The sequence below is a fragment of the Pteronotus mesoamericanus genome, unplaced genomic scaffold (assembly GCF_021234165.1).
Source record: "Pteronotus mesoamericanus isolate MK-2021 breed Mesoamerican mustached bat unplaced genomic scaffold, CSHL_Meso_final scaffold_99, whole genome shotgun sequence".
NCBI classification, from domain to species: Eukaryota; Metazoa; Chordata; class Mammalia; order Chiroptera; family Mormoopidae; genus Pteronotus; species Pteronotus mesoamericanus.
The window spans coordinates 2,699,713-2,716,112 of NW_026555330.1; the positions used below are offsets into that span (position 1 = coordinate 2,699,713).

At 46.4% G+C, this 16,400-nt stretch overlaps 1 protein-coding gene across 1 annotated transcript in view; it reads right to left on the bottom strand.

The window, feature by feature from the left end:
• Positions 1-4,180: 4,180 nt before the first annotated feature.
• CD101 (CD101 molecule) overlaps positions 4,181-16,400 on the bottom strand; it is a 35,283-nt gene continuing 23,063 nt past the window's right edge. The window contains exons 7-9 of the mRNA XM_054564787.1: positions 14,526-14,936; positions 11,645-12,040; positions 4,181-4,416 (exon numbers count right to left, since the gene is read on the bottom strand). Of these exons, the coding sequence (XP_054420762.1) occupies positions 4,181-4,416; positions 11,645-12,040; positions 14,526-14,936 (1,043 nt within the window). The remainder of the gene's footprint in view (positions 4,417-11,644; positions 12,041-14,525; positions 14,937-16,400) is intronic.

The following is a 16,400-nucleotide window of genomic DNA, read 5'->3' on the forward strand; positions in this document are numbered from 1 at the left end:
TCCCAACCCCCATCCATCATCTGTGCTGATGCTGTTTTAATTCTAAAGCATGGCTGCTCCTTCCCTACTAAATAACATTCAATGGCTCACTATTGTCCACCAAATAAAGTCCAAGTTCTTATGCATGTTTAAGACATATTCTCCTGCCCCTCCCCACCCTCAGAATTTTCCTCTAACTACCTTTCCACATTTATTTCCTATTACTTTCCTCCATAAACTTGACAATTAGATCAAACCAAAGCTATTCTCTGTACTAGCTTTTCATGGGGCTACCTCTGCACCAGACTATTCCAACTTCTCCTGTTGGTTATTCCTGACTTTTAAAGCCCATTTCCAATGACGTCTCATTTGTGGAGTTCTCTCTGATTTCTTAGTGACCACGCACTTTATTGCATTAGGGGTAAAAATAAATAAGAGCATAAAAGAAGTTCCAGCTGAACCTCCAGGCCCTTCAACCTTCTCTGGGCCTGTCCGATGAGTGGGGAGCTTCCCCATTTGCATGACCCACCTATAGGAGGGAGAGGAGGCCTATGATGAAGAGGTTTATACAGAGGTTCCTGGGATCTGAGAATGGGATACAGACAGCACTGCATGCTGTCTGTCTCCCAGGATGATCCCAGTCTGGCTGGTGTCTGGATCCCACAGAAAAAGGGAGATAGTGGGCTGTTTTCACAAGAGAATCTTTAGAGACCTGGGACACAAGCAAACTTGGATTCGTCTACAATCCAAACAGAGGGCAATGCAGACACAATGAGAGGTAGGCGCTGTTCCTCGCTTGCCACTGGGCACCAGCAGCCCACCTGCAGTGGGAGCCCATGGAGCTGAACAGAGCCACAGTGACCACATGCAAGTGGACTTGTTTGTGAGCATGTTTGAATTCCCAGAATCCTATGGAATCCCATGAAATCCTTGAACACTTTTTACTTGGCCAGGACTCTTTGTAAGCAGCCCGGGGACAAAAGTCTACAGAAGTTGGATTATTATTGTTGATGTAATTTTATTTATGTGCACAGACAGGTAAGGCCTGGAAAAGTGTGGGTTATGTCAACAATTCATTTGTGACTTGAAGTGGGTTAAAACTTATCTCCATGTAAGTATCTGATCTGATTCTCATAAAAACCATGTGAGGTGGACATGATTATCACCAGATTTCCCCTGTCACAATGGATTTCAGCAGAGCACTTATTGTGGAAAGAGTCCAGGACCTGTTGTCAGCTGACCTCAATTGGAGCTCTTACTCTTCTGCACATGCTGGGTGATCCTAGATAAATCCCAGCCTCTCTGAACTTCACTTTCTTACCTGCAGGATGGGAATAACAATCCCATGTGCATGGGAGGCTGTGAAACTCTGAGATGATAAGCACTTCCTATACAATTATAAGAAATTATCATGGCATGTGACTTTCTACCATGGCACTTATCTGCTGCCATAAATCAGTTGTTCCTATAGATGTCTCAGTAGATTAAAGATAATGAAAGGAGCCTCTTCATGCCTTGGCATCTGTGTGTTATCTTGTCCTTACAGAGTAAGTACTCAATAGGATGGTGTGGAGTTAACATCTCTCATAGGAGTGTGGTAAAAAGAGAATCCAACCTTTAGAACTGCTGGACTAGACACCAATATGAGATTATTTATTAAATTAATTCAGATATATAACCACTACGGATATAATAAGTCAGATCGAGTTTCCCAGGAACATAATACATAGCGAAGACAGCTCGAACATTAGCTACTTTAAGAGAGCAGGGTTGGCAAACATTTTCCATAAAGAGCCAGACGGCAAATATTTCAGGCTTTGAGGGTCATACAGTCTCCATGGCAACTGCTCAACTCTGCCATTTTGTCATAACATTGGCCGCAGAAAATACATAGGCAAATGGAAAGGGCTGGATTCCAACAAATTGTATTTTAAAAAACAGGTGCTGGGCTGTATTTTGCCCATGGGCCATAGGCAGCCAACTCCTGAGACAGAGGTTTGTCCTGTTGCCAAGGAGAATTTATAACACAAGAAAGTAAAGTAAAACCAGGTGGTGACGCAGAATGGAAAGGTTGAAATCAATGAGTAAAAGTGAAGTTCTTCATTAAGTTTTAAGAACTAAAATGAACCAGTACATAATTGGACTGAATACAGGTTTTGTGTAAAATGTCTACTGTGAAAACAAATTTTATTCTAGAAGTTCAAAAAGGAAAAAAAGAAGATAGGGGTGTTAGTTGCCTCAAAACCCACTAAGAGCCAAAGAGTGCAGCACGGCTTCTCTGAAAATCTAACGTGTGTCAGATCCCATCAATGAAAGTAGCACGTCCAGGACAGACAAGGTGATCAGCAAGGGAAGCAGGGCTATGCTCGCTTGGGTTACCACTGGCCCCCTCGTACCTGCCCTAGGCCTGACACGGGATGCTCACTGGGAAATGATCATTCCCAGACCCCACTGGGTGGGGGACAGCTGGATATTCAAGTGTCTGCTCTGGCAACCTCTGTGCTTCATTCAAACGTGCGTGAAAAACTGGCGTATGTGAGCTCAATGGTGTTCAGGTGAAGCAAGAGGTGGTGGGGGGAGGGGAAGCACCAGAACCCTCTGACCCTCTGACTGGATTCAATTCTGCTCCTTCCCTTCAGTATCCCAATTAAAATGTAGGTTTCTGGAAAAATTGGAGGAGGAGACATTAATCATACTTTCTAAGAAGTCTTGACTTTAGCTTTGTTCTCTGAAAACTCTGCTTCCTTACCTGAGAAAAACAAATGTGTTGATGTGTTTAAGGAAACATTTGGAGTATTTCAAATGAGGCCATAAAGGGAGAAGAATTTAAGGAACCAGCAGGTCTACAGTGGGAGTTCTCATAGCCACTGATAACTCCCTTGCAAAAAAACTAATTATGTTTGGAGAGGATGTCTGTGCCTGATAAAATAATTAAAAATAAATTGTTCTCCTTGGAAATGCGAATTACCGAGTGTTAAAGCAATGCTGTTGGTCACATAGACAATAAATAGATGTGTTTTCTCAAGCCTGTTAGGCGACACTGATTGATTTTCCATTCTGGCTACAATGCAGCCTGAGTAGCTTTTGAAACAAAGGTAAGGGACCTCAGGCCCCGTGGGGACAGTTGTTTTCTCCTGGGGGCCAGTTGCTGAAAGCCTTAAGCCATGAATCCCAAGCCCACCACCATCCTCTTGACTTTGCCTGGCTGAGAATACGGGGTCCCGAGGAACCAGACTTGACCCACTGTCCCCCAGAATTCCTAGCCCGCTGGAGGTGGTGGGCGGGGAATGGAGGCGCTGTTGACCCCTCCTCCCCCAAATCACCACCATAGTATCGGAGTGCTGTCCTGTCAGAGAATACAAGGCGTTGGCTAAGAACCAGGAGCCAGATCAGCCTTTTGGTGCGGGGAGGGAGGGGAGATATGAGGCCTTTGGGGGCTGACTGGAGCACTGTTGCTGGATTAAAAAAAAAGTTTTTCCTTAGCAATGACTTAGTCTCATAAAGGAAGGAAAAGAAAAACAACAACGCAGGCTACAAAATGCTTTATTACTTCATCAAAGAACCAACATTGATTAAGCACCTACTATGCAAAGCTCTTGAGTGGCATTTATAGGTGGGACGGAGGGGAAAAATGGGATTTCTGCCTTGAAAGAAGTTGTGGGAGGCAGGTTTAATGGGAAAGAAGGGCATGTTCCCAATTCCTTTCGCCCTGCTGACACCAGGCCCTTTCCTACACCTCTTCACTGCAGGCAAAGGGTTACCCAGAGCCAGTGCGACAGGAGCTCAGGGTGTTTTCCAGGGAACCAGTGACTAGGAGGGGAGGAGAGCTGAGAGAGCCCCACTGGGCTTGGCCATAGGATGTCACTAAGCCCCAGAGGCTGCGTGACTGCGGGACTTCTCCCCTCACAGATGGGGAACCTGAACCTCCGTGACGCGTGGTGAATGAAATCAGGGTAATGATGCCATCTAGCTCCGGAGGGGAGGAGAGATGCAAGGGGTAGATGAGGTCACACACAAAGAAACACTTGACAGTGCCTGGCACCACACATAGGCTCAATAAACGTCTCCTCAGATTCCTGGGTAACTTACCCAAGGCCACAGACACAGAGAAGGGCAGAACCAGGATTCATTCTCCCCGGTCTGATCAGTCCAATTGCAAAGTCCACACTCTTCCCACAGGGCTGCGGGCGCCTCTCTGGGTTCAACCGTCTTCTTCTTCCTCTTCCCACCTCTTGGTGGGACTGTCTCCAGCCCCGTTCATGTTCACCCAGAGGGACTTTTCTTTCTGGGAGGCTAGTCTCAGTGCTGACAACTCCCTGGCCTTCCAGTATAAGCAGAGGACAGAAATGAGCAGAAGCGTGAACACAACAAAGGGGCAGACAAATAAAAAATAGATTAAAGATGTTGAAGAGCAGATCCTGGAAGGAAGCGTGGACTCTACCAAAAAAAAAAAAAAAGAGAGAGAGGGTTGGAGGGGAGAAAAAGAGAATAATTAGTCTTTGACTTATTTGTACTAATTCAATTATAAACACTTCTAGGATTCATTTTTATAGGCAAATACATGTAAATATAAGGGGCCCAAATAGAGGCTGGCCCCTTAAATCACACATGGGGTACAAAGGAGGGAGTGCAGGGAGCTGAGGACTCTTCCAACCTATCCCGGCTGGCCCCGCACTTTCCAACCACCAGAGGTTCCAATGACCTACTTAAAACTAACAGCCAGAAAGAAAACCAAAACAGAAAAGAAAACCCCTCCTTTAATCTTCTTTCCTCAAAAAGAATATCTATAATTCAACCCTCGTTCTCAGCTCGGCTGCCAGGCGTGAAATTTTAACTGAGTTATTCCCACTGCTGTTGCTTCTTAACCTCTCTCTCCCCCTGTCTCTCATGCATGGTCCTCATAAAATAGCACCTACAGTGAGCAGTATCATCCCTTCCTGACTCCAGATTGGTCCCCCGCTCTCCAGACCCCCTCCACCTTACCTGCACTGTTCTCCCTGCCCCCTCCCCTTGGTATGCTCTCTGCACCCTAATCCCTTGGGCCCTCTGGGTGCCCTGGCCCAGCTCAGAGCACCCTTCTTCCCCCAGGCGGTCCTACCTCACCTCAGATACAGTTCTCTTCTGTCCCCTCACACTCACATCTATTTAGACCTCTTTCAACCCCCTTCTAGCCATCTCTGTTGTTTCATCATAGGTACTCAAGTATGTCTGATGGTGCCATTTGTTTCTATAGCCCCTGCCATGTCTAGCATATGTGCTTGATAACTTTTGCTGATCTGAATTAGACTGGATTGAATGGGGCAGAAGTTACTATATAAAGGCTTGCATCCACAGCTGCAGTCCATGGGGAAGTGCTGTTAGCACCAGACACGTGGAACACACACATGCCGCCTCAGTGTGGGTCCTGGCCACACAGCAGGGACACAGACGAGAAGACCACATCCACACAGGCTCTGGGATGCAGACCCTTGAATTACCAGTAAAAGACCAGTCTTACAGTCTCTTGATTTAGAAAGACACAAGCTTCATGAGCCACCAACTACAAAATGTAGCCTTCCAACTACATTTACTTATGACAGGATATTCCAAATCAGGCTGTTCTGACAATCTGATGTTGACAGTAGCTGTGCTTCCATTGAAAAATGGTCATAACATAAGCAACTTCCTTTTCAGAGGTTAAGCCAATGGATTTTGGGGATGATAGACTCATTGACATGAAAACAACAGGTTCTGAGGTCATTTTGATCAACCACATGCTACAAGGATTCTATTTTGGGCATTGCTGGTGCATTTTGCATCTTGAAGAATGTCTATTGGAACTCAAGTCTCTAGACACTGGTCTAACTCCTGCATTGGGAACTCCTGGAGGACAGGGCCTAGGTCTCCTGCACCTTTTTATTTTGTGCAGCACTTTGTCATAGGCCATCAATGGAGACTGATAGATGAACCGGCCACAAGAGTGAATTCCACAGCCAGGAACCCAGGGGTATGGCTGCCATCTTCTGCACAGAGTGAAATCATCACTGAACACGGCAGCTCTGAGCAGGCTGGCAAGGAACTGTAGGCCTTTGTTGTCTGGATTTCCTCTGGTTTCATTTATACGCTCCATCTTACATTGGGTGTTTGTTTTTGAAAGGATGGGAAATGAAAAAGCTAGATTTTGAATCCTTTATTATCCCTTCTCTACATTCTACCTAACCCCTGTAAGGCCCTTTAACTACAGTAATTCTCCCACATCTTATCTGAATACATTTGAAGGCATGTGGTTAAGAAGGAGGTATAGACAGAGATGCTGAAAGAGAATGGAGCTGAAGAGACAAGAGGCTAAGGGTACTGGCCTTGGTACTTCACACTATTCATGTGCAGACTAATTATTGAGTACCTCCTCCATCTTGGAGAGCTGGGTTCAAATCCTGGCTCTTCCACTTACCATGACTGATATTGGACAAGTTACTTAACCACTCTAATCACTAGTTTCTTCATCAATCAAGTGGGGATAATAATTTCTGGAACCGCAATGAGATAATGCATAATAAAACATTTAAAATAGTGCCTGGCACATTTGTTGAGTCAGCAAAGAATAAATATTAGCTTGAATGCTACTGAGAAAGTTAGAAAATCACAGGCAACTTTCTCCTGAGAGACCAGAGAGAAAAACAGGGCTGAGCCTGATGGTTCCTTTCAGGGCCCACAGGCTGGGTTGTGCGTGTTCTTCCACAGACCAAGTCTCTTTTTTAAATCTCTGGGCCCTCTGTCTGCAGGACTGAGTGACATTCAGTTGAGAGTCACATGATTCCTTAGGAGACCCTGGCTTCCTTTTTCTAGTCATGGGAGGTGGAGAACTGGGAGGCGGGAGTCTATAGAACCCACGTATCACTGTTGCTAGAATGGAGGTGTGATGATGGGAGAAGGGGCCGGCACATAGAAGGTGAAAACTCTGGTACTTGCTTTTCTGCCACTGAGATGCCAACCTTCAGTGTGAAGGGACTGCCAGGGGCCTGGACTATCTAAATGGGGAGGAGCCTGCCTCACTTAGAGCAGTCTGCCACCAAAGGACGGCATGTGCTCCCCGTGTGCCGAAGGGACCCTCAGCCAGCAGCCGTCAGCTCCACCGCCTCTGAATGGCCTCTCCTGGGAGGACAGGGTTCGCTCTGGATCCCACAAACACCATCTCCCACCGTCTGCCTCTCACCCATGTCTGGATTAGATTAGTACATTCAAAACCATTAAGGTTTAGCATTTTGAATTAATCCAAGTAAGTGCCCAAGGCTCAGAGTACAAGGCCTGTGAGACTGAGCCAAAAATGCAATAACACTTCACCGTCAGGTTTCGTTTATAGCATGCTTCCACCCACAGCCAAATGCACCACAACGAACACTCCTTATTGGTGTCACTTCAGAAGAAGAACGGTACGGGACAGTCCAAGGCCTGCCAACTCTTCCCCATCCCAACCAAAACTTGGGCAACTGATTTGGCCACGGGCGGCCATGTGGGAGAATTGGCTCCTGCCAAGAAATAAAAGTAGGGTTAGGTCACCTGAAGCAAGTGCATCCCCACATAAGTGAACCCCTGACAGCATCCTGTTTCAACCCAACACAAGACTGGCTTACTCATTCTTTCATCGAGCATTTGTTGAGCGCGACATGTCGGGCCTTCCTGGAGGCACTGGGGTAGCGCAGATAATTGGCACAGTCTCTCCAGAAACTTCAGTGTAGTAGGGGCACATACCTCCTTTGAGGATCTACTTTTTGAGTATATTCTTATCTAAACAAAAGCTGGGAAATAGTAACAAATGCCAAACTACTACAAATAATCCAGCCCCCCAAAAGCCCTGTAGCCTTGCTTATCAATTTATCACAGAGAATTTTCTAGAATAAGGCATTTATGTCTGGGGTATGAGGGTGAGGTTAAAGGACTCAGGTGGCTGGAGCCCCTGCCTTTGCTTAACCATAGCTAAGGAAGGTGGAGAAGAAAATGCAAGGTCTGTTCTCCCCAGGACATGCCTCTTAAATTCCCTACCTTCACTTAAACCACACGCTTCACAGTTTTGTTACACAGTCCCAAACTAACTCAATGTGGAGTTGCCAAATTGGGGTGGTAGAAAACCATTTGAGAAGCGAAAATTGGTAGCACATTATATTTGATCTGCCCTCTATTAATACATAGAGCTGGTCCTTATCAGGAGGGCAACTGCACTGTGATTCAGAGAGTGTTTGAGCATCTATGTGCCAGGCACTGTGCTAGCTCTGGGGATGAGACCCTCAGAGTCTCTGTCTTCTCAGAATGTACGGCGCTGACGGATGTTAAACAGGTGTGATGATTAAGAGAGCAAGGCAAGGCTACTCAGAAAGTGACACTTAGGTCGGCAGGTAAAGGGTTGGCACACGGTGGCCGGGGGAGGACGGCCCTCTGGGCCACTCCTGTCAAGAGGTGGTGTGTGTTCGTGCAGGATGTTGGACTGTCACTTGTGTCTGTTCTCTTCTGTTCTTCCTCTTCTCTCCACGGGCCCTTCCCCTCTGCAATGTACACATGCTCAAATTCCCACGGTCTCCAGACCAAAACAGAGCAAAGCGACCTTCACTGGCTCCCCTTGCTGTTCGTTACTGTTGTTCCTATTGCCCTTCACCTCAAGACTCTTGCAAGCATAACCTGCATTTGTGGTACCCACTTTCTCATGCAGTCTGACTTCTCTCTTTGCTTTTCTGCAATTTCTCTATATTGCTAAATCCAGTGGCTGCTTCCCCATTCTTCTTTTCATTGACCTCTTTGCAATAGCTAATATCTGTTGGCTCTCCCTTCCCTCTTGCCCCTTCTCTGCCTTTGGTTTCTGGGTGATCACCAAACGCTGGTTCTCCTCTTACCTCTCATCTACTCCCTCATCCTCCTTCACAGGCTCCTCTTCTGCACTTCCCTGACCAATAAATGGTGGGGGATCTCAGAGGTCCTTCCCTGGGCATCACTACTGGTTATAAGCTGATGACTTCTAATCTACAGCTCTGGCAAAGATCTCATTTGGAAGTTCTGATGTCTACTAGATAGGTCTCCCTGGGTAACTCACAGGTCCTCAAAGTGAAGTCCAACCTAACTTTTCAAAATTGAATTTATCTCCCCCTTCAGACTTTTCCTGTTTAGTGAATGTTCCATTATCCACCTTTGCCAGAAACTTGATCTTCATCCTTGAGCCGCTCCTTCTGCTCACTCAGGCCGCACATACCGGTACATCTAACCAGTCTCAGTCTTTAAGAGTACACCTCCTAATCCCAAATGTCTGTCCTACTCTCAGCCCTCACGGGCACTGCCTTAATTCAGGCCTCTATCTTATCTCCCTGGGTTCTACAATCGCTTCCAAATGGTTTTCCCTGCTCTGTGCCTACCTCCCTTCCAACTGACTGTTAACAATGCTCCTAGAGGGGAGCTTTCTATAGTGCAAGTCTGAGGATGTCACTGGCCTGCTTGAACGATGGCACTCCAGAACCTCTCTGGTAAAGTACACTTTCTTTAGCTTCATACACCTGAAATCTGCGCCTCCCCACCTCACTCACCTCATCTCCTGCCATTCTACCCAGGTTCTATGATCACCTTGCATACCCTTTCCTTTTTGTAAAATGTGTTTCTCCCCTTTTTACAGGCCCCAGAGTCTGGGGACCCTTCCCAGATCCTCTCCTTGCCCAGTCCTCCCCAAGCCCTGACTCTGCTCCTGTTGTAGCATCCTGAGGCTATTTCTTTGATGACACTTAACAGGTTGGACTTCACTTGCCCCACCAGACTCTGAGCTCTGTGGGGACTGACTCTGCAGTACATGCAGAACCTCATATAGTTCTTTATTGAATAAATTACAATAATTTGTTATGTAAATGGACATGTACATATGCACATACATTTGTGTGTGTGTGTGGCATGTTTGGAGACATAGGAGAAAGAGTTAACGTTTCTTTTGAGCACTTACAATTTCTAGGACTGTGCTAGATACTTTGATTTCATAGCTAGTAGGTAGGTGGTAGAGCTATGATTTGAGCATAGGTTTGCCTGACTCCTGGCCCTGAGATTTTTCTTCTCCCCACACTGCCTCACTTCTTGCAGAAAGAACGATCCAGACATGGGAGGCAAGATGCTAGACTACAAAGTTGTTTGGGGAACCTCTAACTGTACTTGCAATGAAAACTACAACATGGGCTTTCCAGCTTCTTCAATTGTGAAGAATCCAATTTCTTTCCAGGGTCCATCTGTTTAAAGCCTCACACTTGCTTTTATAAGGATTCCTCAAAGAGATGTGCTTTTTAATTATAGAATATATACTTTTTAGGGTTATTATCTATTTGTTCTACTGCAAAAAGTGCTGGTTCTGCAAAGCCCAGGGATTCTGGTGGGAAAAGATACATGGAATGGGCTCAGAGGTATAGGGCTTCCTATAATTACTGGAATGGAAGAAAAGCTGACCAGAAGAAAAATTCTGCGTGGAGACTTGGGAGGAAAATTCACTGCAGAATGGATGGGGAAGAGGATGATGGAACCCCAGAGAACAAACCAGATAACTTTGACTTCCACTCTGGAAGCCTTGCTGGGAGAGCTGGGAAGCTTCTCTATGTCCTCGGCAGCCCTCTCTCCCTCCTGAGGGGTGTCACCAAAGCTAGCTGCTGTCCTAGGAATGCCATCTTTATTGATCCTTAGAGCCCTCTCTGGTGCAGGGAGCCAAGACCACACCACCACTTCTCGGATGACCTTTGCCACTGTAAGTTTAGCTCATCGCTCACCTCTCATCTTCTCCTTAAACACCACCAGGCAGGAGTAGCTCAGGGAATGAACTGGCTGCAACATGCGCCAGCTCATCGATTGCCAGGGAAGATTTACTGGTCTGGCTGGAGACACTTTTGCTTTCATTAACAAATGCTTAATAAATGCCTATTATATGCTTGGCACTGCTCTGGTTGGAAGGGTGCCCCCTTCTCCTCCAAAATCTCTTTCCCCAACCCTCCTGAATCTGTGCACTCAGCTGAACAGACAGCCTTCCCACACAGAGAAGGGTCACCTTTTGGCCGATGGTGGTCAAGGAGCCGCCCTCCTTGTTGGAGTCTGTAAACAAGTTCTCTCAGGTGCCCTTCCTCCGTTGGTGCCTTCGAGGTGCAATTAGGAGAGGCGCCCCAAATGACTGTCGTTATCAAAGTGTGGTAGTTGGTTGACCACGCAGAGAGATAAGAAGCCTGGCTCTCATTCATTGCAAAAGGTTTTTACTGTCTGTTTTGTTTTGTTTTTGACCCAGGAAGCATGGAGATGTAGCTGATATTGGTTCAACCAGATCACACGGAAAGTCACCTTGTCCCTCTGTCATTCCCACTTCACTGTGCATCAGCATTCTGAGATTCAAGGTAAGCCAAGGCATAAGGATGTCTAATTCAGATACTCTTAAAGGGATATAACAAGGAGGGCTTCTTTTGTTTGCAACTGGAGGCAGAGCCCTCTGACATTTCAATATCCATGCTAAAACCTCATGCAGACCTTGTCTGTCCAAATAAGTTCCCACTGAGAGAAAAGGCAGAGTCATTTTGTTAGAGAGTCTGAAATAGGTTTCAGCTTGAAGAAGGAGCAAAACATAGCTGGGAGGGGAAGGAGAAGAGGGGAGACAAAAACTCTCCTGACCACGAGCCACGGCAGGTGAACTCCAAGTTACCTGATGGCAGCACCGTGAGCACCACATGCTGTGACTCCCCCGATGCCTGGGTGACCCACTTGCTGGGGGTACCAAGGAGCTGCCACTCTGCCACCCTGCACCAGTACGTTCCGGCATCTTCCATCTCCACCCGATGAAACTTCAGGACAAAGTCTGTAGGGGACGCACGGTGACACTGCAGGTACCCCCCGAGCCCCGCTTTGCCATACACCAGCAAGCCGTCGTGCTGCAGGTGCGCCAGCAGTTGACTTCCAGAGCGTTCTCCGGTCCGGTACCACATCACAGAGAACAGGGAGGCTGAGCCGCCCGAGCTCTCCAGGCTGCAGCGGATGGCCGCCTCTCCGTGCTCGGTAGCATTTTCTGTCCAGTACACTTTGGAGACACGTACCTTACTTCCTGGGAAGTAAAATGGTATTGAGTTAGAGAAGAACCTAGACTTTTACATGGAATACCTCCTTGGGAAAACCTAGTTCTCATTGAGGAGATGCCATCTTATAACCTTTAGATACCAAATCCTTCCATATTTGCTAGAAAATTCTTAGCTATGAGTCAAACTAGCCATTTCTGTTCTTTAGTCCTACTTATCTCTGGACCTGCCACTGAAAGCCACCCGGTTTTGGTGGGGATCCTTCCTGCCTCTCTCACCTTTCCCTGGTCACCTCTCTCTTCTGCTTCCCAGAACGTTCAGCCCCCTACCGATCCCTCACGTCACGTATTCTGCCATATCCCTTATTCTCAGCAAATTACCTGGATATAGCCTCAGGTGTAGACACACAGGGAAAGAGGAGGCTATCTGAGACACTGAACATTTTTATACAAGTGTTAGACTACCGCTCAAGGAGACCATTTAAGTCATTGAACTAGACTAAATTTTAAACAGATTTTGACATTTACTTAAATTTTTTTTTCTCTGCTAACCAGCAGGTAAGGACTTGGCATGAAAGCCAGAATGGTTACAAACAAAACAAAGAAATTACAGCACGCACTGAGTTTTCAACTCTACTACAATCACACTGATAATCTATCTTTGAAAGAGCAGCTTTGTCTGATCCTGGGCTCTTTTTTAGTAACCATCTTTACCCTCTCCTTCCCTTGATGGCAAAGCATGTGACATTATCAGCTTACACGATAAATTACTGTTTACCTGCTTCCTGCCCTCAAATTACTCCCCGCGTTACTGCAATCAGCCTTCCAGTCCCACTGCTACACTCTGGCCAAGGTCCACAGCAAGGGACCGATTTCCCTGTTCGAGACCTCCTCCAGTCTTTTTTGTCCACTATGTGTGTGTGTGTGCTTTTGTCACTGAAGTTTTTTCCCTCCTTGAAATCCTCTCCTCTTCTGATTTCAGAGAAAACATCCCTCCTACAGTTTTGACCAGTATTTCTCAGTATCTTAACTCACTCCCTACACCAGGATGCTCCACAGGGCACCTCCAGCAGCCACATCCAAGTACGTTTTGTTTGACACCTCAGAATTTTAAAATAATTTGAATTTCTTGTGAATGTTCTCAAAAGAAGCAATGTCGCCCCCCCTCCCCCAAAAAATTTTTAAGGCATTTCTCGATCTACTAAAAGGCGGGACAACACTGAGCCCATAACTTTGAATGCGAAAGCTCTGGCTTGAGCTCAGCAGTGGCTGCCTCCCTAAAGGGCTGTGCATATACTGTCAAGAGCTGGCTTAGACAACTGGGAGGAAGGAATGCCAGCCACACAGATGGAGAATGCAGAAGTGTGCCTGAGTCCCGTGGGATGGCAGACAGGCTAAATGCAATTTGGGACACACTGAGTGCGAGGGACTCCGAGGCCTCGGAGCAGGAACGCCCGACAGGCAGTCAGAGATGAGGGGAGGGTAAGAAGAAAGACCTAGAGCTATTTCGTTGAGGTGGCAGCTGAAGTCAAGGCAGTGTTTAAGAAGTCCGAAGGGAGCAGAGAAGAGGAAGAAAAATGGGCCCAGGATCTATCCCTGAGGAACGCCCGCATTTAGCAGGGAGAGGAAGAAGGGTCTGAAGAACACAGAGAAGAGGAGCCAGAGGGGCCCCCTGCGGCCCCAACAGACTGTGAGCTCCTTCAGGCAAGAGCAGCGCCTTGTCGTTTGTATGCCTAACGGCCTGCCATGCAGCAATGCTCATTATAATCTTGTTTTGGATGTTACATTGAAAATAGAATTTTAAATGCCAAACTAGATGAACTTATTTCCATGGTGCCGCCAGATCTCATCCGGTTCCCAAACCTGAGCCGTGCCATTCATCTGATTTTAATCAACACTGGAGGTGGCCTAACTAGGGCTGAGGGATCGACTCGACCCCACCACCCTTAGACCGCAGCATCTTGGACCAGCGCAAGTGGATGGAACGTCTAGTACATTTTTAAAGATCTCCTGAGGAAGAGGAGATTCCCTCAGTAAGCCATTCCAATGGTTAACTACTCTTATTTGCCTTCTGTTTAGACAGCCAAATGTTGAAAAGCAATTTCTGCACACATCCCCGTTGAGTTGTACAGTTTCTGTTCACAGTGGGAAAAATATGCTTCGTATTACTCTTTCTCTGCCAAATTACAATAGAGCCCCACTGGAATGACACAGCTTGTTATTATAGAGATCTGAAGATACAACACCCTGGGTACCAGCATGGACCCGGCTGCCAGGCTGATCAGCAAACAATCAAAGGGATCTTGTTCTCCTCCAAGCTGCTGGAAACCTCAGGCTGATTCACCTTAAATGAACCCATCCCCCCACCTCTGGTGGGCTTCCAGATCCTACAGTCATCGTGAAGGGGACACTATTCCTAGGATTCTAGGTCCTATTTTTACCTTCACATCATCACTCTGAAGAACAGCCACCCAGGAGAGGATGGCAATCCTAAAGAAAGACGCGTGAGGTTTACCTGTGGGCCTGAGTTTCAATTCTGTCAGACCCGACGTCTCTTCTCCAAGCTTGTACGCAGCGCCGTTTGCAGACGGCAGCCACTCCTGCACAGCGCAGCGGTATTTGCCCTGATCGCCGTCTTCCACATTCAGAATGTGTAGCTGAAATATGTCTTGAGAAACTTTCTCAGTGTGGAATTTTTGTTTTCTCCGTGGGGTGTGAAATTCATCCCCATATTTTACAACGTTGGTTTGGTCCATTTCCAGGATCGTCAGCCAGGATGCATTCGGGGAAACGGAAGAGAAGTACCAAATAACGGCTAACTGCAGGTTCCCAGGGGTCTGGGACAAGAGCCTACATTCTATGGCAGTGTTGGAGTTGAGGGAGAGCTCTTGGGCTTGACTGCTTGAATTCACTTTTAGCTTGCTCTCTAAATTAAAAGAATGGAAACAGTTACTTTTGTTAGAAAACAGGATTTCAAGGTAGAACGGCCACTAGAGGTCAACTAGAGCAATACCTCCTACATCTGTCAGATGTGTGAATTCCCGCTCCAGCAGCCCCACCGACTGCTCATTCAGCCTCTGAACCACTTAAGCACAGGCACCTTCTCTTCTGTAGCATTTTATAGCTCAGATAGAGAAGCAGTTCTTTGTCTGTGTGTTCACTAACCAGAGTGCTCCTGGACTCCCAATTTGCCAGTCTAGTTGTATGTGCCTTTCAACATGGGTGAACAAAAGGAAGTTGTATGTGGGCTATTAAACTTGTGTGTCTCAAAAAAATAAACCCATTGAGTGACCAAAAAAAAAAAAAATTGTATGTGTCTTTGCAGCCACTCAACTGTGAGAATGTTGTAGCCATATGGAGTCAACTCTCCTTTAACCCCAACAGCTTCTCTCCTTTGTCAGAAAAGTGAATGATAAAGCCTGGCTTCCAAATCTCATTCTAATTTCTTGCTGACATTGTTCATTCTACTTTTGTGACTGCTCGTTGACATTGCTCTTCCTTCAATAAGGGTTTATTAAGCACATACAATGTTACGTGCTAGACTATTCCAGGTTCTATGGATACCTCCCCTCATTGGGGTCACAGTCTAGAAGTACAGGGACAAAGGCTCAGAGGTGGCAGGACTGTGTCACCCAAGTGGGACAGAGGTATGCAGAAGTGACTATCAAAACACACACCAGGACCACCTAACCCAAAGATGGGAGTGAGGAAGGCTTCCTGGAGGAGATATCTCTAAGCTAAGTCTTAAGGATTAATAGAAATTAGTATGCTAAAGAAGAGTTTAAGAAATTCCACACAAGAGAAGCAGCGTGAACAGACTTTGAAAGTGAGAGAACACAGAATATTTGAGGAACTGCAAGTAATTCAGTGTGACTGGAGCTCAAATTTAAGATGGAAAGCAGAAAGGGATGATGCTGGCAAGACATAACTCTACCGAATTATAAAGGACTTTGCAGGTTTTCCTCTGGGAGTTTGGATATGAGGTGGATGTGGAGGAGTTGTGGATGGCTCAGGTTTCCCACTTGGGTCACTGGTGGATGTGGTGACAAAGAGAACAATGTCAGAGAAGGAGCTCTGGAGAGATAAACATGGCGCATTTCTGTTTTGACATATTGAGCGTAGACATGTCTTGGAGGCAGCTTCATAGATGTGTCTGGAGATCAGAAGGGAAGTCTTTCAGGAAAATGGATTCGGACTTATCAGTACCTAGGTTGAATCCATGGGTAGGAATAAGCCCACTTCAGTAGATGTATAGAATAAGGAGAGAGCAAGCTGAGAATGAAACTCAAAGGGATGAATCAGGGGAAGAGGAGAATTCTGCAAAAACAGAATGAGGAAGAGCGGTCAGAGGGTTAGGACAGAAACCAAGAAAGTCTTGTATCATGAGCTT